The 27,842-nt window shown below is 52.9% G+C and overlaps 1 protein-coding gene and 1 pseudogene across 3 annotated transcripts in view; one reads left to right on the top strand and one right to left on the bottom strand.

The window, feature by feature from the left end:
* Positions 1–206: 206 nt before the first annotated feature.
* LOC111744493 lies at positions 207–322 on the bottom strand (annotated as a pseudogene).
* A 7,506-nt stretch (positions 323–7,828) lies between these two features.
* The window catches only part of SLC6A9 (solute carrier family 6 member 9), a 31,418-nt gene continuing 11,404 nt past the window's right edge, over positions 7,829–27,842 (top strand). The window contains exons 1-5 of one of the 3 annotated variants that reach the window (XM_011367545.2): positions 7,829–8,095; positions 13,700–13,815; positions 25,439–25,595; positions 26,194–26,325; positions 26,721–26,991. In XM_011367545.2, coding sequence (XP_011365847.1) covers positions 13,786–13,815; positions 25,439–25,595; positions 26,194–26,325; positions 26,721–26,991 — 590 coding nt within the window. In that variant the 5' untranslated portion in view covers positions 7,829–8,095; positions 13,700–13,785. The remainder of the gene's footprint in view (positions 8,096–13,699; positions 13,816–25,438; positions 25,596–26,193; positions 26,326–26,720; positions 26,992–27,842) is intronic. The other 2 variants (XM_011367546.2, XM_023535005.1) reach the window with 2 other exon arrangements.

The following is a 27,842-nucleotide window of genomic DNA, read 5'->3' as shown; positions in this document are numbered from 1 at the left end:
AGTGGCTAACACCTCTATCGTGTCACATAATTATCATTTCTTCTAGTGATAAGAACAATTAAGATCTAGTCTCTTAGCAAGTTTAATGTTTATAATACAGTTTTGTTGTCTTTTTTAAAAAAATAAAATTCTAATTCAGTAATTCTCAAACTTTTTGATCTCAGGACCTCTTTTACATGTTTTTTTAAAAATACTTTTATTATTTATTCCTACAGCACCTGGTCTTCCTAGGTGGTCTCCCATCCAAGTACTAACCAGGCCCGACCCTGCTTAGCTTCTGAGTTTAGACATAAGGCTTGTTCAGTGTGGCATGGCCATAGACCATGGCCTATGGCTCCATTGGGGTGTGAACCCAGGACCTTCTGCATGTAAAGCAAATGTGCTAACCGCTACACTATAGAACCACATCTTCTTTTACATTTTTAAAAATAATTGAGGACCAAAAGAGTTTTATTTAAGTAGATTTTATCTATTGATATTTGTTGTATTAGAAATTAAAAATGAAATTTAAAATATGTATTAATTCAAAATGACAATGTAAATGTATAATGTCAACAGAAAAAAAAACCATGAAAAATAGCTATGTATTTTCCAAAATAAAAATTTTAGTGAGGACAGTGGTGTTGTTTTACACTTTTACAAACCTCTTTAATGTCTGGCTTGTTGATAGAAGACAGCTGGATTCCCATATCCGCTTCTGCATTCAATCTGTTGCAATACGTGGCTTTAGTTGAAATATGTGAAGGAAATTCAGCCTCACAATGTATGCAGTTTGAAACAGGAGAAGTATTTTAATAGCCTTCTCAGTTAATTGTGGATATTCTTCTTTGATACAATACCAAAATTTGGCAGGTGTGGTTTCTCAAAAGTTAGTTTCAGTATGTAATCTAAAACTATATCAATAAATTTTTCACATTCCATTACATTAAAATCCATTGGTCAGTCTTGCACTTTGAATGGATCTTTTATTCATGCATGATTTTTTAATATTATGTATTAGTCATTTGGTTCACTGAGAAATATTGCTTCACTGAGTTATGTAGCTCTTTCAAATATTGATGCATTTCATTTTACAATATAACCGCCCCCCCCCATACATTCATTAACGTCATTACTAAGTTCATCAAAATTGGGATGTTTTTCAAACTCACGGTGGCAGATAGAAGTTTTCAAATTCTGATTTTCACTTGAAAGCTCTAATTTTGTCATTGGTAACAAACACTCATAGTTTTTTACCTTAAAGTGACAGGCTCACTTCATTCACTTTCAAGAAAATGAATGTCTGATAACTTTTTTGTCATCCATTCTTTTAAGTAAAACTATTATTCAGTAAAAAAAGTGACTCTAAAAAAAAAGTTACTTTCAGCTCATAACTCAAACAGTGTAAATGCTTTTCCTTGAGATAATGATCATACTTCAGTATTCAGCAGACATGCTTTGTATACACTTCCCATTTGTCACGTGAAATATTAAAGACGTATATTCAGGGGTTGAAAGTTAATCAGATTAATAATTTTACTGCTTCGTCAAAAGCATTTCTAGGTGAAACTGGCCTGGCCTTTTTTTTTTTTTTTTTACTGTGCATGTATTCTGGCAGAGACAAATACAAGGACTGCTAGTATAGTTAGAGCCACGCCCTGATTCCTACTTGGATGCAGTCTTACCCCCTGCTGCTCTGGCTCGCATCAATGCATATATCAATGAAGTGAAAATGGCAAGTAACAATTCAGTATTACTATGAAAATGGTTTTTGCTTTGCGGATTCCTTGGAAGGGTCTTGGAGACCTCCAGAATCTGTGAACACAACCTTGAGAAGGAATAAGGACTGATACTCACATTCAAATTAAAGAATTAGATTAGCCATATTTACTTTCCTTTTTAAATGACCTTTTTTTTTTTTTTGAGATATCACTCTCAAAAAGGTTTATAAAATGCTTTCACAACTATCCCATGGAAAAAATGAAAACCAACTCCATTTGTGGTACTATTTGCTTTACTTCCACAAAAAAAGGAGAGGGAAGAGGGGAGGAAAAAGGACGGAGAAAGCCCATGGGAGTGCATCAGGCATGTAAAGCCATCCGTCATGCGTGTCATGGTGAGCCGACGCAGTCCTGGGACTGCAAAGGCAAGTGGTGCTGGGAACTCAGGGCCCTCTGTCATCTTCCCGCACACAGTCTCACTAGCCACACACCCCTACACACACACACACACACACACACACACGCACACGCACACACACACACACGCACACACGCACACGCACACACACATACACAGAGGCACATGAGCCATGCACTTTGCCATGGCTAATTTCACACAACATAAATGACAAGCCCAACCATAGTTATACTCACACAATACAACAATACAGCCACACCAAAGCTACACAGAAAGTCTCAAGAGTCAAACACCCAACCTTTAGTGTGCTCAAAACCAATTCACACTATTTTATAACTGTAAAGTTGGAGAATTTCAATGGCGATACACCCACCAATCATATCGTCATCCAAACTATCATTTTGGCACATAAGACGTCACATCTACTGGTCTGCCATGTGACTATGTGCACATATTGTTCACAAGGTGAGAGCATAGGTTTTCAAGACAGGCCAACCTGGGTTCAAGTCCAAGTCCTACCACTTACTGGTTCTATAATCTTGAGCAAATTATTTAACCTGTCTGAGCCTTAGTTCTAGAAGTGGAGATAATTCCTACCTTGTAAACTTGATCTGAGGATGACATAAAATAACCAGACAAGTGACAGCATCTTATCTGGCCAGATGTGCCCTGGGGATCCAGCTGTAACTGCCATGTATGGCTTTTGTCACCAGAGGGCACCAGGGCTCCAAGGTGTCTGTGGGGGTTGCTGGAAGATACCGTTCCAGGAAGGTCAGGATGCCTGGAAAAAATTCCTGAGGTGAGTGCAGACTAGGAAGGTGTGGGGATGCGTGTGGGGTTGTACAGCCTCTGGAAACCCCAGCGAGGCCCAGGCCACGCTGCTGTGCTACTGGGTAAGGTGGGCAGCGCCTAAGGAGCATCCTCGTCTCACCTAGGATGGGGGATGAGTACTTCCCTTACACCAGGCGCTCCTCTATGCCTGCTTCACACACATTTAATCTTCAGGACAATACCATGATTGATAGTCACTACTAATAGTACTCCTATTGAGGAAACTAAGGTGCACTTTACCCAGCTATTAAGGGGAAGACCTAGGATATGAAAGCAGGCAGTCTGGCTTCAGAGCCCATGTTCCTAACCACTGCTCTACATTGTTCTTCCACGGACCCCTCCCCTCCCCCTTTCCTGGGGCTCTGCCAGGACTCTCTGACCCCGACTGTCTGCCCTGGAGCTCAGCCAGCCCCAGCTGACCCTTTACTCTCTTCCAGCCTGCTCCCTGCCTGCTCGCTGGGCCAGCCCATGGTAAGAGGCTTATCAGGCATGTGCAGGGGATAGATAAGGTAGAGCCCTTGAACATGGCCTTATCCAGCCCTGCCGTCCCCAGCTGCTGGGAGTTGTGGGGAGTGCCAGCAGATGGAGTCGCACTCACCCAAGCAGCCATACACCACACACGCTAGGAGCCTAGTGTCACTCCCTGTGAAGTCATAGTTCCCTATGATGTCATAATTCATAGTGACATCATTGTTCTGTCCCTCCTTCAAGTCTGAAAGGGTTATTTAAACATGAGTTGGGAAAGCAGAATCAGACAGGAGCCACCACTATTCCTGTCTTCCCAATTCAAAGAAGCTTTGGGTTCAGCAGGGGCAGGGGTGATGGGAGGAATCTCCAGGCCTGCTGCAGGGTGGCTCTGGGGGCTAAGGCCCCTGTTCCCCATAGGGAGGCCTGAGCCTCCGAACCCGGGGGTCTGAAGGAAGAGGGGCCTTACATCCCATCCCTTGGAAAAGCAGTGAGGCAGGAAGGGCTTTTAAGAATGGCCGGACAGGTGGACATAGTCACACCCACTCTGACAGTCACACATGTCAACTTGTTGACACAGTCTGTGCTCACAGCCTCATACCGGCATCATCACATGCCAACAGCCATTCATTCTCACAGCCATGCCCTTGACCACACTCAGGTCACAGATGGCAACATGATAGCCCACAGTGACACATCGACAGGTACATTGTTGCACAACCTATATAGAAGAACGGGAACCCTTTTTCTCTTATGGCTGTATTCCTAGATATTAGCACAATCCCCAGCACACAGTAGACATACACTCGTAGGTGGTGAGTAAATGGACATTGGTCACACAGGTCCTACGACCAGGGTCGGGCTGGGGCTGGGGCTGGGGCTGGGGCTGGAGTAAAGCCTTCCATCCTCAGATCCTCTTGACCTCTCCAGACCCAGAATGGAAGCATCGGCGAAGAACTGCCGCTGCTTCTAGCAGCACCCCCAGCCCCACTTCAGTGATGGCCACTCCGCAGATAACACTAGTCACTGAAGGGACCTGGGTCATGCAGGGGCACCACTCCTTCCCCTTCAGTTTTCTTCCCACAAATTGGGACACTGGCACTCTGAAAGTTGAGTGTTAGGAACATTGCGAGGTCTAAATGTTGGGCACTCTGAGCATTAGGCCCTCTGGGTGTTGGGCACTGAGGGTTCTAGGCATTGTGAACTCTGGGTTTGGGATTTTCTACAGTGGGGGGTTGGTGCTGGCACCTTTGGCACTGAAAATTCTGGATTTTAGGCACTCTAAGATTTGTAAGTGTATGGTCATTGAATGCTCTGGACATCAGGGCTGCCCCCAGGCAGGGCCAGAGTCAATGTTTCCAACCTGTATGCCTCACTTTACCCGGAACCACTGAGGTCCAGCCTGGAACCCTGCTCTGAGCCCCATGATGGGCTCATGTTGCCCCCATGGACCAGGGCCAGGGAAAGCACAACACAGTGGCCTGAGGGGCACATGGATCTAGAACCAATCTAACCTGCTCTACATTGGGACAGGGGCGGGAAGGTGCTAGGTACAGAGCACTGTGCTCCAAGTTCAAGGGAGGAAGAAGCCGACAGCAGAGCCCAGGTGGGCCACTGCCAATAATGTTTCCCAGCTCCTGGGGCTCCAAAGAGTTAGAGCCCACTGGTCAGGCCAGGCTACAACTCAAAGCAATGTTCACCTTCCCCCAACTTCTCAAGAGCATCTCTCAGCACACCTCTACCAAGGTGCCCAATGTGGCTATCTTCTTACAGTGCCCTCTGGAAGCAACCCACATCTAGCCTTATCCCTAGCCCCACCAGACACACACCTACACTGATTCTGAGTCCCAACAGAGGCCTTGATCCTGTAGGCTGATGACGACAAATGAGGAAACCAGCCAGCAAGGGGGGAACTGAAGCTGGGTGCAGTCTTCCCAGGAAATGGCGTTGTAACTGGAGTCTCCTGAGACACACCTTAGTCCACAGTGGGTGGGGACTAGCTGGCTGCCTGCTCTCTTGCTGCTCTGCCCCAGGAAGAAGCAGGCCAGAGGGATATCTGACCCCAGTAGTCCTCCTGTCTGTCCTCAGGCCTGATCCCCCTACTCTCCCCACATGCCCTTTCTACCTTGTGGGCCAGCTGCCCAGGGCCAGGAGCTCAGAGGGTTGAAGGCCATCCCAGCTCTGACCTGGGCTCAGCCCAGACCTGCCTCCCCTGGGGCCTCATTCTGGTTGGAAAAAAACAGCTGCTCTAGTTCCTATCTCGGGGAAATGACTTTTTCAAATGAGAATCTCTTCTCACTAGCTTCTCAGGATTCAATTCACTGTGTGGTTGCCTGAAGCCCTTTCTGGATCAAGATGGGTAAAATACACACGTCCATAAATCTATAGGTATACAAATATACTTTAAGTTATGTCACGTTTGTCTAGCAACGCCTTCATAGGCAACATCTCTAACTTCTCCAAACATCCCAGTGAAAATCTCTCTTCCCTGTTCCACAGGCTAAAGTGCTAGGCTGCCTTCCTGACCCCAGATTAATCCCAAAGTCTCTTCCTGGTAGGGCCTGAGCACCACCACCCCCACTCTGGCCAGGCCAGAGGGCCTCCTAGGGGTCTGGCTCTGAGCATCCTTAACACCTCTACTGCCTCCCTTCATATGGAGTCCCTAGGGTGAGATGGGAAGCTCCACTCTCCCTGGGCCATAGCAATTCTCAGAACCTTCACCGACATTCTCAGTGTCCTCTACTCACACACACAACCCCCCTTAAGTCTACTGCTTTAAGGGGGAAAGAGACCATCGTCCCCACTCTCACAGGCTTCCTGGTCTCCACTCCTCTACCTGGGGGCCTCTTCTAACAGCCTCTTTTCTGCTTTTCCTTTGTGGTGGCCCTTTTTGACCAGCCTCAGGCGGGGAGGTGGGGGGAGCGGGGGCGGGGAGGGAAGGGAGAGATCAGAAGCAGAATTCATGTCCTGGCAGGAGAGGCAAGCAGGGCTTGGATCAGATATGCCCAGCCCCAGAGTTGGGTACATGCACACCACTACACAGAGCTGCTGCAGTGCACACACAGTTGCTCTTCCATAAACACAGATCCACCTACACAAATCCACAGACACAACAGACTGCTTAGGCAGAGGGACACGCTCACACACACGAGACACCTGCAATTCATTCATAGAATATAAATCCTGAGCATGCTATATTTGCTAGGTTTGGGGACAAAGTAAAAATGAAAATAATGTCGCTGATGAGACCCACATGTCTTCCTAGATCTGATGAAGTCTCCAATGTGAATAGGTTGTAAATTCTGAGATGGTAGGGCCCTGGGGAAGGTCTGTGGGGTGCACTGCGTAGGGCCCGAGAGTCCCATCGGCAGGAAATATTTGTGCCTGACACCTGCTATCTTGCTTAGTGCTTCTGATAGTAAATTAATAAAATGAAATATCTCACTTGTCAATTGATCTTTGGCATGTGTGCATCAGCTTCTTGGAGGCTGATTGCCCCCAGGGAACAACAACAAAAACTCTGCTTTCTGACCAGCAACAGTGAGAAATGGACTCAGGGTGCAGGGGGCAGACTCTCTCCAGGCAGCCCCTTCCTGAGCAAGTTGCCTCACTCGGACCGGACAATAAGGGTTCCTCTGACAACCAGTACTAATCCGCCCTTCTCCCTGAAAGCTAATGACTCTTGCCCGGTAAGCAAATGTGGGAGCCCCTTTCCACCACTTCCAAGCATCACTGCCCAGAGGCAGCCTGGAGCAATGTGTTTCGCATATTAGTATCTGTATCACCTTAGCTTGTCTCTCCATTTCTCAGGGGGAGGAAACTGAGTCTCACTAAACCTCCTTTTGGAAGACTACTTTAGCTGGTATTGGAACCCTGTCTGTCTCCCAGAGGAGTGAAGAGGGGGCCCAGGATGGTGACTGCAGCCCCTGTAACACAATGGTCAGAGTAGGGTTGACCAAGCCAGTGGTTAAAGGAGGGTTCCTGGGGAAGGATTACCCCCAGACCTCCAATTCCAAGGAGTAGGACCCAGGCCTTACCCAGCTGTGCCCACAGTCCCTAGCGGCGCTGCTCCAAAGGGAATGGAATTTGCTCTGACTTCTCTCCAGGGGGAACGCAGGCGCAGAAGGCCGGGGGCCTGGCAGACTAACTCGAGCCCCAGCCCCCCGAAGTGCCCCAGGCCTTCTGGCTTCATTCCAGCCTAGCTCAAAGTGGACGACATCTGCTTCCTCCAAGGGCCCCAGCTGGAGGGCAGAGAGGCAGGGACGGAGAAGGGGGCTTCTTTGTGGAGCCCACTCCCAAGGGTTTGTGGGGATCAATCATCTGAAAGTTGGAAGACTTGTAATTTTATTCCCTGGGAGGAGGAGCCAGAGAAGTCGGCCAGGAGGGTGGGGATGGAGTGGGGGGGCTGTTGGGCAGCCAGGGGAGCTGTTCAGGGAGGGGAGGGACTTGGCTAGGTCTCCCAAGCCTTCTCCACTCTTCAAACTTTCACCAAACTCTTGGCCCCCGCCTCCCCGAAACCAAAACACAACAAGCTCTGGAGGAGCCTGGAGCAGCGCGGCGGGGCGGGCGGACTCGGGGCGGCACCGAGCCTCGGGAGGCTGATGCAACTTTCCCTTTAAGAAAGCCACCTGGGCGCACCGCGGTGCGGACCCAGCAAACCTGGGCCGGGGGCTGCAGCATGGTAAGGAGGCTGAGGGAAGGGGGCGCTGCGGCCCATACCTCTGTCTGTCCTGCCTTTGGTTTGGGTGTTTGGTGGCTCCGCGGCACTGAGCCCCAGAACCAACGTGCGCGTGTGTGTGTTTGTGTTTGTGTGTGTGTGTGATCGCGCATGCATGCGGGCATCTGTGGGTAAGAGTGTGGGTGCACGCACAGGGATGTCTGTCTCGCCGCGAAGGTCGGGGTAGGTGCGCGCGTCTGGGTGTCACCGCTGTCACCAAGGAGCCGAAGCGAGCAGAAACGGCAGGGGGAGGGGGTGCTCCCGGAGTGGGGGTGCTGAGTGCCGACGCCGGCTCGCTCGGGGGTGGCGGGCTCAGGACTGTGCGGGTAGCGCCGGAACCAGAGCTTGTCAACGTCCGTCTGAGGCGCCAGTGGGTCTGCGCGCCGGGGGTCTGCGGGCCGGGAACCCGCGGGCCGTGTCTGCGCCCCGCGTGCGGGCTCCGGCTCCATCTCCTCGCACCGCCGGCCGGCCTGGCTACCTATCTGGCTCCTCCAGCCCGCCTGCCTCCCTATCTGCCCGCCCACCCGCTGGCCCTTGAGGGTTCCCGCGCGCCCCTGGGTCCCGGGAAGCCGCGCCAGGGAGTCCGGGGCCCTTTGTCCGCGACTCCCGGCCACGGCTTTGGAAAGGGACTACCGCCGTAGAGTTCTTTTGGGGCTGCTACCCCGGGAAGAATCGGTGCTCTCCCTATCCCAGCCTTCGTTCTGGGCGCTTGTAGGGCGGGCCCGAGAGGCCACAGGTGAGGGCAGGGGCCTAGCATCCCGGGGCGCTCACTCCCAGCCGGCGCCCCGCAACCCGAAGCCATGGCGGGGCGGGAGAAGGCGGCGGGACCCGGGCCAGAAGGGAGGGGTCTTGCCCGGAGGGCCGGGAGGGGCCCGAGCCGGCCCGGGGGCGGGGCAAGGGGGCGGGTACCTGGGCGCCCCGGTACTTTTCCACAGCAGGGGGCGGAGGCGGGGCCACCGCCTCCACACCAGCTGAGCGGCCCACACGTGGTAGCTGATGTAACGCCCGCCACCCCCCTGCCATACACCTCGTACCCCGATTAAAGCGGACGCGCCCTGCTTCGAGGAATCGGGGCGCTCCGGGTGGTGCCGCAGCCCCGAAAGCGACCGCGCCCCTGCCCGCTGGGCCTCGGAGCAGTCTGCGGGCCGCTTCTTAAAGGAGTCGCGCCTCTTTTCGGGCCTGCTCTCCACAGGCCGCGCCCCCTCGCTGGTCACTCTTAAAGGAGCCAAGTCCCGGCTCTCTGACAGCTCTCTCAAAAGCCTGGGTCTATTTCTTTGCTGAAACAAGCCTGGTGCTGCTGGGGCTCCTAGATGATAAAGGTTGGGGGCGGGGGGAGGGGAGTGGAGAAGGAGAGAGGGACCTGAGAGGTTAAAGATTCCCAAAGCGAGGGAGCATCAGAAGGTTGGGGAGTAGTGGGTGAGAGGACTGGCTCTAGGAATGAGCAACACTGAGCATGCCCAAGTGTTTACAAGGCCCGCAGAGAAAACGCCCCCTTACTTGGCGTACTCTGCGACTGCTGCAGTAAGGTACTGCTCAGTGCCCACCCCTGGGGACACAGAATAATCGCATCCCTGCTCTGGAAGATCTCTCCAGCTTGTAGGGAACCAGATTTGGACACAAGTAGCCATGCCGCAACGCTCCGTGTGACGAGAGTGTTAATCAGATGTACACAGCGTGCTTTGGGGGTACAGTGGAAAGGTTGACTGCGACTGGGAGGAGAGAGGAAGGCTTCTTGAAGATAATGGCAGTGGGACAGGTTTCGAAGATGGATAGGATACATACAGCTGTAAATGGAGACGAGGGTGCTCAAGGAAGAGGGAACCACCTGAGCAAAGGCATGTCGACAAGAACTCTTTGGGAATGATGAATGGTCCCACGTGGCCGCAGGTGGCCATAGATAGCTGACCTGGGTTCCAGGTAGAACCAAAAGCCCTCCCCTGCTCCCACAGCCCCTCCACTCCCTCCATCACAGTGAATAGAGATTATGCTTCCTTCTCTTCTCTTAAACTGTGAGGTCCTTGCAGGCAGGAAAGAGCCTGTCCCCTTTCCATCTCTAGAAAGAACTCCAGGGCTTGGCCCAGATGGACCTTTGAAATGGATTGACCTGTCAGTCCTGTTTGGGAGAGAGGAAAGACTGAGCAATGATACTGTAAAGGTGGGCCGGGTCCTGTGACTACCCTTTCACCATCTGCCCTTGGTTGGCTTACAGGCAACTCAAACCCAACTTGCCCAGCCCAGTTCATCCTCTCCCTACTCCAGACCTGCAGCATTCCTGTCTCTGGGACAGGTGCTGGCTTCTTGCTATTGCACCAGCAGAAACCAAAGACCCCTTTTTTTCCCTTACTCTCCAAGTCCAATTCATTACCAACTCCTGCTTATGTTACCTTCTCGGTTTTTCTCAAATCTGTAGCTTTTTCCACCACATCGTCACCTTCCTACACGAGCCCTCTCATCCCTGGCCTGCTTATTCCTAAATGATTTTCTCTTTTTCACTCTCCCCTCCCTCCAGTCTTTCATCCGCACTGTGTCTAGGGTGATGTTTTCAAAGTGCACATTCCACCAATTGCTTCTCCTTGCAGTTTTGACTCTGCTTTAAAACCTTCAAAATTGCCCTCAAGATAAAGACCAAAATCCAGGCCCCAAAGGCCCTGCCCCTGTTTATCTGTCCACCTTACCCTTGGCTCCTTTTCCCTGGCTATCTGAGCCATAGCCTCAGGGTCTTTTTACATATTATTTCATTTGCTTGAGTATTTCTTCCTCTTGCCTTTCTCATTGTTGCCACTTTGCCTAATTAACTCCCTCTGACCCTCAAATATCACTTCCTCAGGGAAGCCCTCTGTGACTCTCAGACAGGTCGGGCCTCCCTGCTGTGGACTCTCATAAAAGAATCTTTCTCCTTCACACCCTTTATCTCAGTCTTTAATTATACACATTGGAAACACCAGTTTCACTGTTCCCCTATCTTGTAAACTGCAGGAGGGCAGAGACCAGTGAGTTCTTGGTGCTAGCACAGGTCTGACCCAGAGCAAGCCTGAAATAAACATTTGTGGAATAAATGAATTGAATTGTGGCCAGCCTCAAATGCCCGCTAAACGATTTAGGCCATTTCCTGTTGGCTGTGGAGAACTATTGGAGAAAAATCAAGGTTTTGGAGAACTATTGGAGAAAAATCAAGGTTTTGGGGAGATTGATGGATATGAAGGGAGGAAAATGTGGAGAATTTTCAGTCAAGTCCAAAATGAAGCAGAAACCAGAATTTTACAAAGGAAGTATTATTAGCCCTATCTTCCAGACTGAGAACACTGAGATTGAGAAAGGTTAAGTAACTTGTTTGAAGTCACATACCTAGTGAATGGCAGAGCCAGAATTCCAGCCCAAGGCTACTATGTCCCTCCCAGAGGCCAAGCTCTCCATTACATGCGGAACTGACTCCTACTCACTGCTTGTCAGTGGTGGCCCCTGAATGTGTTAGGGGCAGGTCTGGTGCCTGGGTAAGGTGGATCTCCAACATCTAGAAGAGAGCCTGGTATGTCATGGGTATTCAGTTGGTACTTTTTGAATGAATGGATGGGGCCATTTAATAGAAATGGCAGAGGCCAGAGAAGAAGCAAAGTTTTACACCCAACTCATTCTTCTAGAGTAGCCACTGAGCAGTCTTTTCCCCCACTAATCTATAAGCACCCTGAGGGCACAGACTGTATTTGCAGTCAGTGTTCAAGGGTACCCTGAGTGAGAACACTCTATAGCTTAAATTCCAGGGCAGAGTATCCTCAATTTACTTACTTGACCGGAGGGCATAATAATTCCCAACCTATGAGGTGACTCTTAATACCATCTGTTATTATCACTGACAGCACTGTCATTATTTGTGAGCTGAAGAGAGACAGCTTTAGGGAAGCCAAATCTAGAGCATACAGCTTGGAGGGAGGAGTGTGGTGAGTGAGGAGGAGAAGGATATGCTCTTAAGGGAGCACACCCCCCACCTTGCTCCAGACTACCTCCAGAAGAACAAAGCCATAAGCAGGGACCTCTTTAAGAGAGCACTTTGAGGCTCGACTGACAAAAGGGAAATGGTTACAAGTCACGTACCCACCTGCCCCAGGCCATGCAGGAGATCTAGTGGTTAGGGCAAAGGCCTATGGCAGCCAAGGCTGATGTGCATAGACAAAGAGCCCCTCCCCGGTCTCTTCTAGCTTTCCAAAGGCTTCTGGGCCTGTGGGTGAGAGGCGGCCCTTGATAGGTGTCTGTGGGTGGGGCAGAGTGGTACAGAACAGCCTTTGAAGTAGAGTCTGCTCCCTGGTAGGGGAATAAATGAATTGAATTTATTCATCATGAAGGGAAGGCCCCACAGGCAGAGCCCAATCCTTCTTGGGATCAGGTTCTGTGGAGGTTGAAGATCCTTGTCCATTTGACTCAGGTTTTCTCTCCTATTAGAGAATTCTTTGAGCTCCCTGAAGGCTGATTTTCTCTCCTGTAGCCTGTCAAAAACTACTCTCTTCCATCTGTGTCTAACATTAAACCTGTATGTACCAGCATGGCCGTTTGTCTGTTTGTTCCATTTGCCTGCTGCCCGCTCCAGTTTGCCAGCCCCACAACGCCTCTCTGATGCTTTCTACAAGATCTCAGCTGACCTGAACCCTCATTCCAGTGCTTCAATCTTACCAATTTCCCTTCAATTCAATTCGACCCACACTTTCTGCAAGCTGAGCGCTGTGCTAGGTCCTGGGCACACAGGGGCAAATGAAACACAGACCCAAGCCCTCAGGCAACCGATGGACTCATGGTTGACAGACTTAAAAAAGCAAAGTAGTCTAATAGGAGTTGATAAGGATATTAGCAGAAGTCTATACAAAACAGAAAGGAGGAAGCAATTTGCTTATTCTAGTGAGTGGGAATGTCAGGAAAGGCTACAGAGAAGACGTGACATTTAAGCATGGTCCTAAAGGATTTGTAGAATTTCACCTGGTGAACAGGCGGGAACATGTTGCAGACAGGGGACAGCCTGAGCAAGGACAGGGAAGCATGCCCGCACATGGTGTGTTTGGCATGTCCAGAGCTTATGGTCCAAGTTAGTGACATAACAACAAGCCCAGCTGCCCTGGAGCCCAGGCAGAGTGGCACCAGGATGAGGAAGGACTATCCTTTCTGTCTGGCTGGGGTGAATGTGCTGATCCAAGCTAACTCCCCTTCAGGGGAAAGGTTGAAGCCATTCACACAGACAATGAAGGAATTGGACCTTGTCCAGTTCTGTGTTCATTTTTTATCTTTTAGAGAATTGGGCATCTGGAGAGTCAAAAATAGACCTTTGCCCATTGGGACATGAAGCCTGGAGACCAAGGGATGCAGGGGAAGGGTTGGGAGAGGAGCTAAGGAGGAGCTGATCCAGGGTCATCCAAAAAGAAGCGGCCTGGCAGAGGGGTAGGCAGGGTGGGAGGGAAGCGAGGCCTGCTCGCTGGTGATCTGGGCCCTGCACTACCTGTTCTGGATACCCCCGAGGGTATCCAGATGTCCTGCCCCTGCCTGCCCTGGTTGGGTCCTCATCCTGCTCATTCTCTGTTCTCTCCACAGCTCTTGAGGTCTGTGGCCTGAAAGGTGCTAGAAGCAGAGCCTGTGATTGTGGCCTGGGACTCCAGAGCTCCCAACCCGTTGCCACCATGGTGGGAAAAGGTGCCAAAGGGATGCTGGTGAGTACAGGGATGAGATGGCAGGGAGGAAGGGGGGCATGAACACGGTCCCCTCTTGGGCATTCTGCTAGCTGCTTGCCATCACAGGAGAGCCTAGGAAGTTCCATGGGGTCCCTAGTCTGTCAGGGCTCCTGAGTGCTACAGTTGTCCCAGGCCCAGACAGGCAGCGCCTCATCTGGCAGGTTATACGGTGCCACAGCTCCAAGCCCATAGCAGTGAAGACTCTGCCACAGAGCCCGCAAAGGCATGCCAGGAGGCAGGATCTGCACATCCCATCCTACCACAAGAGACAGCCTGGAGAGGAAGCTGCAGCTCATCCTGCTGGGAAGACAGCGGGACTCCTGGGCTGTCCTGGGACTATCACACCCCCACCCCCACCCAGCACTCTGTCTGCCACAGGGAGCGTTTATTACAGGCTCATCAAGGGGTCTTCTGACCCCATCTGGTTTCTCTTTACTTCCACTCTGAAAAGTAACAAAGAACATTTTGTTTGACTCCTCTCCCGAGGCCTCTCAGAAAACCTTCCTCTCTCGCTTCCCCAAGCCATGGCCCTTCCTTTGCCCTTTGCCTCAGAGCGCAGGAGAGGTGGTGGTGAGGTGCTGTGAGAAGCAGAGAGTGAGAACAGGACCTGATGAGGGCTTCAGTTCACGCTGATGAACAAAGCAGGGTGGCCCTGGCAGCAGGAACCAGGGCAAAGATGCCAGATCTTACCCCAGGGCAGCGGTTGTGTTTCTTCTCTTAGGATCTTGCCTCAGGGACAAGCTAGACTGGGAGCTGTCCGGGGAGGAAGCCAGTGACTGACCGTAGAGCCTCCCTTCGACACATCAATCTCTTCTGCTTCTTGTCTCATCCAGTTAAGGACTGTTTGGCTTAGGGTCTCCACTGGGACCTCCCAAAACAAGCCGTCTGTCACCAAAAGTTTCTGGGACTCAAAATACCTAGTCACGTGAACGGTTTGGGAGGGAGATAGGGGGTTCTGCTTCAGGCTCAGACCCCTCCATCCTGCTCCTCTGGCCTGCTCTGGTCTGGGCCCTTCCTGGTTGGAGCAAGTCTGAATTCACCAAGTTTCTTAAAGTATTCCTGAATCAGTCTGAATGAACTCCGGGTGCTCAGAAATGAGCAGAAATGGAGGTCTCATGACCTAAACACCTGCTAGGAGTATATGCTATGCTAGAACCAAGAATGGCAGCCCCCTTTTCAGAGAACTCTTGGAATTGCCATGGGCCCATCTTCGAAGCAGGGTACGGCTCTACCCCTTTCTACTTGGAGATTCCCATGAAACATAAGAAACCTTCTGCATACTCCCTGGCTGCCCTTCTTTCTCTGGAGTGACCCTGAAAGGACTGGGGCAAGCAAGCAGGAAAGATGTGGGACCCACATGGGCCATAGGGAACATGAATCACAATGTCCCAGAAACCCTGCCGGAGCTGAGCTTCCCAGAGCCGCAGGCCAGCCGGTCTGTGGAAGGGAATGCTGCCTGGGGACTCTGTTCCCAGCACCAGATGTGCCTAAAGATAGCTGAGGCTTGGTTTCCTCGTGCCCTCTGCCCTTTGGCTTCTGCCCGCCCGCTGCATTTGAGGCTCATAGCATCTGTCCCCTGGGCACCCCCGTGGTCGCTCGAGATTCTATTCCTGCCTCTTTTTCAGTTCTGCTGATGACCTTGGGCTATACTATTCTGCTGTTCTTGGGCTCCAGTTTGGAACTGAAGCCTCCTCCATTCAGTGCTTGTCTCTAGGATACAGCCTCTGAGGAGCACCATCTCTCCTAGCTAACCTAGGTAGCTCAGGCCAGCGCTTTATTAAGTGCCATGTTTTCCTTAGGACATATGGCTAAAGATTATCCTTTCAGACTTGCCCCTTCTCTGGATGCCATGGTGGGGCAGAACAGAGGGTTTTGACACCATGCCTATAAGCCAGTGGCACTTGGACTGTCCCAGGTCTGTGGCTTCTGTTGTTGTTTGTACCCTGGTATGCAGGGCGTGGACCTCACTGTGAGGATGGTGTCCTCGCTTCCATCCGCTAGGTTCAGGTATGAGAACATAGGCCTCCCAGGTCTCTTCAGTGTCTATAGATACCCTGTGTCATCCTTGGAGTTTCTGCTGGGCTCTTCATGTGGCAGGTGCCCCATGGAGGAGCAAGCCACTTCCTAGCACGTGCCCAGGCCCACATGCATCCTGCACGTGTCCCTCCCCCCACTCCCAGCCCAGATGGTCTCTGCCAGGCCAGCTCAGCTGCCTCCCTCACGCCTCAGCAGCTCCTAGGACAGGGCTGTGCAAGAACCCAGCTGGCCAGGGTGCCTCCAAGCCTGGGAGCAGCTGGGATGCTCAGGGGCACAGGGGGATGGGTGGGATGGTCCTTCCATGGAGACCTAATACTTCTATACACATGTGGGGTGGGGCTGCCTGGGGCTCAGAAGACAGGGAGCTGGAGGAGAGGAGCCCAGAGCAGGAGAGCCCCACTGCGGCCTCACGCCAAGTTCACAAGCTGGCTGACTCAGTCTCCTACCCTGTGCCCACTCCCCACTCATACAGTGTCTTGAGCAGCAGAGGCCTTGGTGAGCCTTATCAGTCTCTCCCCATGTCTTTGAACTCGCTGGTTGCTTCTGCACTGGGAAGCCTCATGATGAATAAAGTCCCTGGGTGCCAGAGCATCTAAATCGTCCCAGAAAGCTTTGCAAACACCACAGGCTGCCTGGAGATGCCCCACCCTGACCTGTTCTGTTCTGCTTTGATGAGCATTTGGATACCTCTTGTCTGCGGCATCTATCCCAAGGCCTGGCACACAGTGGGTGCTCACTTAGCACAAATCCTGGTATGTGGAAAGTGCTCAACTAGCATAGGCTTGGCACATATTGGGCACTCCCTTGTCACCTACTAGGCACTCACCTAGCACAAGTCTCAGCATGTGGCAAGTGCTCAGCTAGTACCAACTTGGCAATCATCGAGCACTCCCTTAGTACAGAGCCTGTTGCACAGTGGGCACTCATCTAGCACAGTGCCAGGCACACCATGGGTGCTCACCTGCTCAGGGCTTGGCATAAATTGGGTCTTCACTTGACAGAATTTGGTGTACATGGAGCACTCACCTAGTGCAGGACCCAGCACACCACAGGGACTCACTGGCATGGGGCTGACATGTGGTGAGTGCTCTCTCAACGTAGGTCCTGGCACACAGTGGGAGCTTTCCCAGCATTGGACTTGGCTCATAGTGGGCACTCTGCTAACACAGGCCCTGGCGCATGGTGGGTGCTTTCTTTATGTAAGGCCTAGCACAGAGGAGGTGGTCTCCTAGCCAGGACAGCCTAGATGACCCTAGATGCACAACTACCCACTCACCAGTGAAGTGGACAATATCTGGATCCAAAGGATAAGGCCCAACCTTCCTCAGGCTTCCTCTCTGGACCTAGGAGCCCGCCCTCTCTTCCCCTTGGTTTCCTTCCCCTCCCTACCCTCCCTGGAGCCCACCTACTCAGTCCTGTGCCCTCGCTTCCCCTCATACAGCTTCCCTGCAGCCCTCCCCCACATTCCCAGCACCTCTCAGTCCTAGCTCAGCAGGGCCTTCCCCCAGAGTCACAGGGCACAGCAAAGCCCCTAGATTCCTTGCCCCTCTGGAAGCATGCCCACTCTTATTAAGAAAAGTCAGAGGTGGGGGCTAGGGGAGCCAGCCTCCCTGAGTGGGGCTGGAGCAGCTGGATCCCACTAATGAGGCCTCATTACGGTCAGGGCCCAGCTGGGCTCCTGCCGCCTCCTGTCCCCATGGCCAGAGCCAGAGAAAGCTGTCCAGCCAGGGCTGTCTGTTCTGGGCACCCAGCCCAGGCCGGGGCAGCCAGAGCCCAGAGCCCACCCTGGTTGGAAGTGAGCATTTAGGCATCATGGGTGACTGGGCCTTCCTGGAGCCAGTGGCCCAGCCAGCGCCTTGGCCCTCAGTCTGTGCCTGCAGGAAGTCGGCGGAGCGTGTCTGGGGACCTGGCTGCATAAGGCTGGCCCAGCGAGTGGCTGACTTGGTGGAGTCTGAGGCCATTCTTAGAATATTTGTTTGAGCCAAGGCTGGTCCCCATCTTGCTCCCCCAAAATGGGGAAAATAGTATACCTATCTTGAGGGGTTATTGGGAGTATTAAATGAGTTAATTTATATAAAGTGTTTAAGACAGCGTCTGACTCATAGTAAACACTTAATATGTATTATTTGTTACTATTATTACTCATGCTCACTAGCTTCGATAATGGGTGAATATTATCCCCATTTAGAAATGAAGAAACTAAGACCAGACATGTGACTTGCCTAAGGTTATACATGATGAGAAACTGCCTAGGTTGGAGTTTGAACCCAGACCTATCTGGCTCTAAAGCCTATGCACTTTTTATTTCAACGTCATCCTGCTATACTCCCTTTGGGGTCACCACCCTTACCAAGCCAGCAGGAAAGCTGTTCTTGATATCAGAATCCATGCATGTTTCCACTTGATGAGTATTTACTAAGATCCTACCACGTACCAGGCCCTCTGCCAGCTTACTAATTGCCAGAGAGAGCTACGCCAACCCAGGACCAGAACGCTCATTCCCACCTTCCTAGCCACTGGCTTGTGGTGTCTCACTGTCATCTGGAGACTGATCAGTGAATGTGGCCTCAGGGAAGGATTGCATAGGTCTGAGTCAAAACCCACCCCAGTCATGATGACACCTACTGCACTCTACCCAGCCCACACAGCACACACTCCCAGGCAACAAGTTCTGGGCTACTCAGTACAAATCCCCAAGGGTCCTTAACCCATGGCTCCCCTTTGTCTGGACTCTGTAGTGCCCATCCTCTTGGCTAATGGCATCTTTCTTCAGACAGGTGAAAGCACAGTTCACTAGGCTGGAGCTTTCTTGCAGGATCAGTTACCTTCTCCTATAAGGACACCCTATCATCTTGGTTGGTTAGGGACCCTCAAGTGTGGGGTTGGGGGACAGCTCCAAGGCCCAACAGCCTACACTACTCTAAGAAGCCTGAGAGGCATCCTTAGTGCCCGTGGGCTGCATCCCCACTTCTTCAGGCCCCTTCAGCAGCCCTAGTGCCCAGTGGTGCCTGACCACCCTACCAGGAGTCTACCAAAGGCCCAGCCTATGGCTCAGAAGCATCTGGGCCCTGAGGCCTAGCTCTGGGAGAGAAGTGAGCTGCCCTCTAAATCTCTCTCTTGCTCATTCTGCCTCACTCTGTGGTTGTGAGTGTGTGTGTGTGTGTGTGTGTGTGTGTGTTGTTCCAATAACTTGCTGAGAACAAGGGAAAAACACAACAAACCCCATGCCTTACTCTAGCTCTGGAGCACTCGCACTGGGCTGCATGGGGACTGGCCGGAGGGGGAGGGCAGGGGAGGGGGTAGGCAGAGCTTCGGGAGGAGATGAGGTGAAAGTAATTGCCGCTGCCCAGCCGGCAGTGGGAGAGGCAGGGGATGCGTCAGTGTCGCCTGGAGCTGGCAGAGGTGTGAATGAGCAGTGGAGACACGAGTGCTCCTCTCTGAGTGCTCGCTTGCCTGGGATGGCCGCAGCTCATGGACCTGTGGTCCCTTCCTCTCCAGAACAGGTCAGTCACCTTCGAGAAGGTCAAGCCCCCTCCCTGGTGCCAGGCAGGCTGGGAGGCTGGGCTGGGGGTGCGGAGAGGGGCTGAGTGGTCTGTGCCAGGGAGGGGCAGGCACGGCCAGCAAGCAAGACAGACACCAGCCAAAGTGACCCAGAAAGTTGCAACTGTGCAAAGGAGTGCAGGAAGAGTTAGCTGTTTGGTGGGGGCATGGGGGAGGAGAGTGGGGGTGTGAGGGCTCCCCCAGCCCAGAGACCTGCTGAGAATCTGCTCTGTGTATCAAAGCTGCATTGTCCTAGCTCCCGGGGAGACGGGCCGGAGGTGCCCAGGAATTGTACTAATCAATACAGCCCCATTGTCTGTGCCACGGCAGTTACTCCTATGGGGAGAGTGGGTGAGGAGGCAGGGGGCCATGGTACATGGACTTGGTGGTGAGGGTGGGGGAAGGGGACGGGGTGAGGTTCTCAGCTAGAAGGAGGGAGACCCCACTGAACGTTCACTAGTGTCCAGGGCAAGTGCCTGGTGGGGCGGGGTAGATGCCGGTGAGCCCTCATCCCTAGAAGCTGGGGATGAGCATGGATGTCCAGCACAATGGGGCCAATGGCACTGAGGGTAAGAGAGCCAGGAAAGCCACCCTCCTCCCTATAGGGTATCCTACCTTGACCTTCAGAAAGATAGAGAAAGAATGTCCTCTGGGGAGATGTGAGTTGGGTTTGGTTGAAGCTTTATGCAGGGCTGCCTTCAAACTTCAGGACTGCCAGGGTCAAAAACCAAAGCCACTTCCCAGAGTGCCAGCCCGCTGCCAGCTGACTGGGGTAGAGACTGCCCGCAGCCGCCGCAGTGCAGGCCAGGCTGATGGGCTTCTCTGGAATAGAGACAGGGCCCACCCAAGGTCCCCCATCACAGCTCCCCAGGACTTGGAGCAGAGCCTGGCATACCTGCTCAGGAGTGCGTCCTCTCTCTACAAAACTGGCAGGTTGCTCTCTGCCAATCATGGCTCTGGGGCTAAATAGCACAAGGCATATCCTTGCTTCTCTCACCTGCTATATAAGGGCCTGGACTTCTGACAGGTGCTCAGAGATTACTCTGAGGTTTTCCTTGAGGCAGGAGGCACTAATGTACCAATTGAGCCTGGGTAGATTTTCCCATGGTCCCACTCCTCCAGCTGCAGCCTTGACTCTTTACCATGTCTGGATAAGTGAGACCAGGTGAAGGATGAAAGGCTCTGTCATTGCAGGACAGGTGCTACCTAAAGGCCAGCTGGGCCCTCGGATGGGAGAAAACTAAGGAAAAGAGAAGCAAGGGGTGTGAGGGGTGTTGGCTCTTCTGAAGCATCCATGATTTACTGTAATGGCTGTTCTGCTTAAATTTCCCCCTGAGGCTCTAAGAAAGTTGCCAGTGATCTAGATTTGGCTCAAGGTCAGTCTGGGATGTGGGGTCTTGCCCGTTCTCCTCCATAAAGTTTGTCTTGGATGGACTTCATCCCATGAGCAAAGCCTGGGGCTGCAGAGTCCCAAACAAGAAGCCTGCTAGATCCCAGCAGGGCCCGCCCAGCCCGGCAGCTCCAGGATTCCTCAGTGTCCACCGAGAGCAGGAGGAGGGAGCTCACAATTCACAAAAATATCCAGTGGACACTGATCTAGGAGGGCGGGAGTCAGGAGCCAGAGCAGAGTCCCAGCCCAGGGTAGAAATCTGGGCTCTCTCGGAGTGTTTGTGTGCATGCAGCAAGGGGGGTCACATGCCGTGCTGCTGGTGGTCATCTCTGTGAGTGGGCTTTGCAGCTTTGTTTCCTCTTTTACACCGTGCTGTAGTTTCCAATTTTTTTGGTGTGTGATAAGCTTATAATGCTTTGATAATCAGAAATAACAATATTTTCTTTTTTTTAAAGGAGTTTAGAAAGCTAGTGGGAACTAATGGAAAATACAAGAGAGAGTCAGAAATAGCAAAATTCCAGGCAAGGCAGAATGACAATATTCGGCCTGTTGTGGTTGTCTAGTCTCTCCCCTGATTTCGTAGATAAGGAGGCTGAGATGCCAAGAGTGGAAGTGACTTGCTCAGGGTCACTGGGGGAGCAGACTTCAGAAAGCCAGGGTTCTAACACCCGATGCAGAGTCCTACCCTGCCAAGCCCAGGGCATAGTGGGAAATTTGGATTCTGCCCTTAGAGCTGAACAGCCTTAATCCCAGGGGCTCATCCAGGGCAGTGAATAAGCCGGGCAGAGGGCTATGTAAAGGATTTATGTAAGTGACTGCTGGGGGTGGGGATCATTAACCTAAGACAGGTCACAAGTCCTTGTGCAGGAAGGGACACTGCTGCCTCGACGACTGCTTTTACGGGGAAGGGGCATCTGAAGATCTGATGTGTGTGTGCCTATGTATGGTGGGGGTGACTCAGCTATGGAAAGACAACTCCAAAGCCTGCATTCTGCCTGCCCTGGGGAAGCTTGGTCACAGAGCAGGGTAGTCTTTATCCTGGAGACCACCCCCCAGGCCCACAGTGAGGGAGTCAGGGGTAAGAGTAAGGGCTGTCCAGGGAGCCTGGAGAGGAGGTGCCCACCAAGAGGGGCCCCAAGTCACTATAGTTTAATTCACCACTGAGGGGTGAGCAAGGAAAGATGGAGGGCACTGAGGGGCAGACAGTGGGAGCTAGGTGATGGGTAGGAGAGGCCTGGAGCCTGGCCAGTCGGCAAGGCTGAGCTGGGTTAGGCAGCTGGGCCACTAGTCTGGGTCAAACCATGAGCACAAAAGGGTTCTTTCACGGACGTCTTAGAGATAACGACCACTGCAGGGACAGTTAATATCAGTGACACACCCGTTCACCCAGAAGATCAAGAAATGAAGTCTTAGAATAGGGAAGGTAATGCAAGGAGGAACAAACTATGCGGCCCTGAAAAAGGCTTACCAGCCATAAACCTTGCTGCCTGGGAAGGAAGTGGAAGTCCCCAGAGGGGGCTGGAGAAGGAAGGGATCTAGAGGCCCTAGAACACCCCCCTCACCCCCTAACTCCCACCCCTGTGGAGTATTTTGGAGATCCTTTCCTCCCATGTACTTGTATAAAGGTAGGCTTGCTCTGTCCTCCACTGAGAGCTAAGCCCTCATCAGCTGAGCCACCTGGACATAGCTTGTGCTGGAATTGAAGTCAGAGGCCTAGCTGTGAGTGAGGCGCTCACAGCAGGTGGCATCCCATCCACAGCTTCCATGATTGGGGCACCACAGGGCTGAGATTAGGGCCTGGAAGCAGAAGATAGGTGCTGGGAGCTACTCACATCACTTGACCTCCAGCTCTTGCACAACGGACCCCTAGTGTTGTGGGTAACTTCCCACCAGAGCACAATCCCCAACTTCCAGTTCCAGGCCCCTGTCCTTGGGGCTTCAGCCTCCCAGTGTGGCAGCCAGCACAGCTGAACCAGTTAGCGCACGCTCAGTGGTGTGCTCCTCATTAACGGAGCACGCTGGCTCTTGAGGGCTCAGTGGAGCGGCTGCCCATGGCGCGTGGCTGGGGGCATCACCACCCTCCCTGTCCCCTACATTGCCAGGAAAGGAGCAGACCGCAGAAATCCAAGTCTGTTTCTGCTGCTCTTGGTCGGGGGCTGCAGCCAGGAAAGAGGCCCCAAACTTCAAGCCTTGGGGATCTCACTCTCTGCCAGGGACCTTGCCCTTGCCCTGCCCATGAGGCCATCCTGGACCCTCTGTTGTCTCTTTTACAGCAATAACCACTGCTGTGTGACCCCACCCACGTATTCTGCAGTGCCACAATCCCCTATTGTGCCCCTAAGTAAACAAGCCTTGGACAGAATGAAACTCTTATTGTAGGGTCAATATATAGGAGCCCTATTTGGCTGGGCTTTGTTTGGGAATGGATGAATTACCCCAAGCAGGCCTCACACCCTCCAAAAAAATGCCCCCTGACCCTGTGGTATTGCTAGGCCTGTCCCAAAGGAGGCCCTGGGAGGTGGTGACAGGCTTAGAAAGGATTCTGTAGGGGCCTGTCACAGAAGGCACACTTGGGCTGTGAGCCATCCTCTCCCAGAGCCAAGCTGGCCTCCAAGCCTCTGCATCAGGGAGGCCTTCCCTGACCTTGCCCTGCCCCCACCCCCACCGCTTATCCTCCTTCATATTCCTGTGACGTGAGAAATTCCCCTTTGTGGTCACGTAGGAGTTGCATATAAAAATTATATATTTGTTAATTTCATCGATGGCTTGCTCCTCACTTGACTTCTAGCTCTGGGTGGATGGGGTGTCTGTTCACTGCTGAATTCCTAGTGCACAGTGCAGGGCCTGGCGCACCTCAGGTGTTAGTAAATCTGCATGGTTGTATGAATGAATCAATGAATGAATGAACGCAGGCTCTTTCAGCCTGCCAGTTGCTCCTGTTGCTTCTTGAAGAGGACCCTGTGGTTCCTGGAGATGTGCCCCCAAACCTACCAGGGGGATGTGAGGGTCAGTGTCCCTGCTGGAGACAGTGCTGGATGGGGTATGCAGGACGATCGCTCCACGAGGGTGTCTGCGCTCTAGTGTCCACAGTGTGCAAGCCCAGAGAGACCAAATGTGGAAGCAAGGGGTGCACGGCTGGGGCCTCCATCAGTCATGGGGGCCTTCTGTGTCTCCATTTCCAATGCCCTTGCAGGAGACTCGCAGGTTCCCATGAGGCCATTCCTCCCCTCTGCATTTGTCAGTCAATGTCAGGGTCCGAAAGCATTTCAAAGCACCAGGCTTTTTTGTTTATTGGCCAACATGACAGTTGTCCTTGAATATGTCTCTTTCAAGTTGAAGGTCAGAGTCGTCACTGCTGCTTAGAGGCCATGCTGCTCTGTCTCTGATCCTGGGTGTCCGCCAGGAACTCTTGTCCATTTCTCTCAGGAGAATAGCCTGTCTCTCCAAGGCTTTCCCTGCCACTCAAGGGCTCCCTGTCTGTCCTTCTCTGTTGGTGACTCTCGGGGTCCCTATGTCTCTTAGACGCCTCTGATTCTTCAGGCTCTAGCTCAGGGTAGCTTGATTTCCTGCTCACCTGGGAGGGGGTGAAAGGGACACAGCATGGGGAAAGGGCACATTCACACTTATAAAGGGACTTGCTGAACCAGTTGCAACTGTGGGGGTGGAGTTCCAAAACGGCTGCCCTCAGCAAGGCCTCAGGCCACCTATTTCAGCCCTGCAGCTCCCAGGCAGGTCTGGCATCCTTCCCTTGGGGCAAATCCCCTCATCAGCCCCTCTTGACCAGCCCCCTCCTCTGCAGCTCCCCACTCTCAGCTCAGAAACCCTTTCCTGGAGTCACACCCTCAGTTTTCCCTAGCAGAGTCTGTCCTCCAAGTCTGGTATGGTGCCTGCAGCTCTGGAATCCTCCACTAACTCATGGCTAGCACTGCCCAGCCCAGGTCAGCTTCTCCAGGGCCCTCACCCCAACCATGGGCAATACAGATGGTTTTACTGGGTGCTCCCATCCTGAGTCCCGAATGCCCTCCCCAGGTCTGACCCAGCTCAGTTTTTCCCCACTTCCCTCATCCCACAGCCTTGCCCACCCTGTGCCCCCAAGAAAAAGACTTCAACTGGGGGAGGGGCCTAGCATCCCTTCCCCTGCAGCCGCCTGTAGTGGGCAGCGTGCTCAGCCTGGTGATGTGGTGGTGGCGGGCGGAGGGGGGCTGTCTGGACACAAGTCCCTTTGTGCCCAGCCCTACTTGGCTGCTTGGTATGAGGCTCAGCTGCTCCCATATCCTCACCCAGAAAGGAAAGGAGAGGCTTTGGAGGGGCTGGGGCTGGGGGGCTTCCACTCTAGCTCCCCCTCAGTGTCCCACTTATCAGATGTTGGCAGCACCTCCTCAGGTGGGCTGGTGTCCCTGGCACCGGGTGCTGGGGGGCTAGTGAGGGAGGTCCCGCTTGGTGCCCTCTGGCAGCTGCTCCTCCCTGCTCCCTTCCTCTGCCAGGCCTGCCTGTGGCTCCTGCTTGCAGAAGGGAAGCCCAGTGTGGGGGTGGGAGCTTGGAGGGCCCACGGCGTCCCCACTGGGGGAGGCACAGAGGGTCAGGCATGGGAGCTTAAATGCCTTGCTGATGGTAGCTTCTCTCCTGTCCCCACAGAATGGTGCTGTGCCCAGCGAGGCCACCAAGAAGGACCAGAACCTCAAACGAGGCAACTGGGGCAACCAGATCGAGTTTGTACTGACGAGCGTGGGCTATGCCGTGGGCCTGGGCAATGTCTGGCGCTTCCCATACCTCTGCTATCGCAACGGGGGAGGTACCCAGAGGGCACAGGGCAGGGACCACCAACTCAGACAGGGCCCACCCATCAGGGCCTGGGTCATCCCCTCCCTGGCACAGACCTCACTCCAGACAGGCTAGCCTCTGGCCCTGATCTCACCCCCATCCCTGGCTTAGGTGTCCTTTATCTAAGGCACAGACCAGCCCCGATTCTGGCAGTCTGTTGTTAGGGTCTGACGTGCTAGCCTGCTCCCTCAAGGTGGGGAGAAGTGGAGAAAAGCACCCCAACTTCCTGAGGTTCCCTGTCTTCTATCCCCTGTGTTTCAACAGCCCCCTAAATAGTTCAGGGACATGTGAGGATCCCAGTGACTTATGCTTGTGAAATTGCTTGGTTAAGCCATCAAATCCCACCCAAACACAGTGGCTCTGGGGCTTGAGTTCTGCTCAGAACAGACTTCTTGGAAGCCTCTGTCAAGATCAAAAGACAGGCCATGGGTAGTATACCTCAGACCTAGGCTCCTACTCAGTTCATGGCACACCCTCCTCAGGCCCTAGCCAACTTCAAAGGTTTGGCTGTTGGATTCTGGGTGGGTCCCACAGTCCATTCCTGAGCCAGCCCTCCCCTTGCCTGCCAGGTGCCTTCATGTTCCCCTACTTCATCATGCTGATATTCTGCGGGATCCCTCTTTTCTTCATGGAGCTCTCCTTCGGCCAGTTTGCAAGTCAGGGTTGCCTGGGGGTCTGGAGGATCAGCCCCATGTTCAAAGGTGAGACCTGGGTGGGGTGCACACACACACACACACACACACACACACACACACACACACACACACACACACACACAGGCCTTCCTTGGGGCTGGGCAGACCCACCCATCTGTATAAACACTGCAAACTCCTCTGGAGCCCTGGTGCTGATCCCAAGCCCCACATCAATGGCCAAGGCCACAGACGCATGCTGGGATCCGTGTTTGCTTGGCCTCCACCCTTACCTCCTACCACATGTATACATAAAACCTCTTTACTTCTTAGCTTGCCTCTGCTAAGACTTTGACCTGTCCCTTCTGTGGCCCTCCATAAAAGCCTGCCCCTGGGCCCTTTGATATTAACTTCATCTCCTTCAGCTAGATGTGTGAGGCTGCTGTCCCCTTCTGCTTCCCCAGGTGTTGGCTATGGCATGATGGTGGTATCTACGTACATTGGCATCTACTACAACGTGGTCATCTGCATCGCTTTCTACTACTTCTTTTCATCCATGACACACGTGCTGCCCTGGGCCTACTGCAATAACCCCTGGAACTCGCCTGACTGTGCTGGTGTGCTGGATGCCTCCAACCTCACCAATGGCTCCCAGCCTGCCACCTTGCCCAGTAACCTCTCCCACCTGCTCAACCGCACCCTTCAGAGGACCAGCCCCAGCGAGGAGTACTGGAGGTGAGGCCCGCATTGGACCTGGGCTGGGGGGACACGTGGAGCCAACTCTCAGCCCTCCCTCTTACCATCAGGCAACCATCTGCAGACTTGGTAGGGTGCCTGCTGCACGTTCAGCCTTCTGCTGGGCACCGAGCAGGGCAGAGGTATGTGAAGCGGTATAAGAAATTCACAGCCTATTCAGGAGAAGAGACTGACACACAGAGAGCAGTGGAAGCGTTGGAGAGTCCTTACAAAGGAGCAGTGAGGGAGGGCTCCAGCAGTCAGGCAAGGCTGTAGAGGAAAGTCAGGGAAAAGGGAGCTGACTTCCTGATGAGAAGAACAGTATGAGCAAAGGCCTTGGGGCCCAGATGAGCAACAGTTGCTCCTGAGACTGAGAGGAACCTCTTCTGATGAGAGTAAAAGGTATGCGGGGAACTCATGGGCCACGAGATGGCCTAAGAGGGGGCACTGGCCTTCTTGGAGAACTTACAAGAATTAAATTTAGATTTAATGCTGCAGAGCACAAGGAGCCATAAAAGTTTCCTGAGCCCCGGGCTGTCATCATTAAGCCATGCTCAGGAAAGACAGCCTCTGGAGTCTCAGAGCTGGCTGAAGAGTAGCTGCTGCTGGAGGTGTCTGGAACACCTTGTCCCAACTAGGTGTGTGTGAGGGTACAGCAGTACATCCTGAGGAAATTCCCCATGTCCTGTTGGAGAACCTATGGGCAGAAGGCTTTGGACGCCAATGAGTCTCACCCATTCATTCCACAAATGTTCACTGCATAGCTCTGCCAGGCCCTGTGTGCCAATCGGATGTGAATGGCCTAGAGCTCCTGCCCTGAGGAGCTCACAGTCCAGTGGGGAGACAGGTAG

This window comes from Pteropus vampyrus, unplaced genomic scaffold (genome assembly GCF_000151845.1).
Source record: "Pteropus vampyrus isolate Shadow unplaced genomic scaffold, Pvam_2.0 Scaffold135, whole genome shotgun sequence".
Lineage (NCBI taxonomy): Eukaryota > Metazoa > Chordata > Mammalia > Chiroptera > Pteropodidae > Pteropus > Pteropus vampyrus.
The sequence above is the reverse complement of the archived record's forward strand: the minus strand, read 5'-3'. Positions and strand labels throughout refer to the sequence as shown.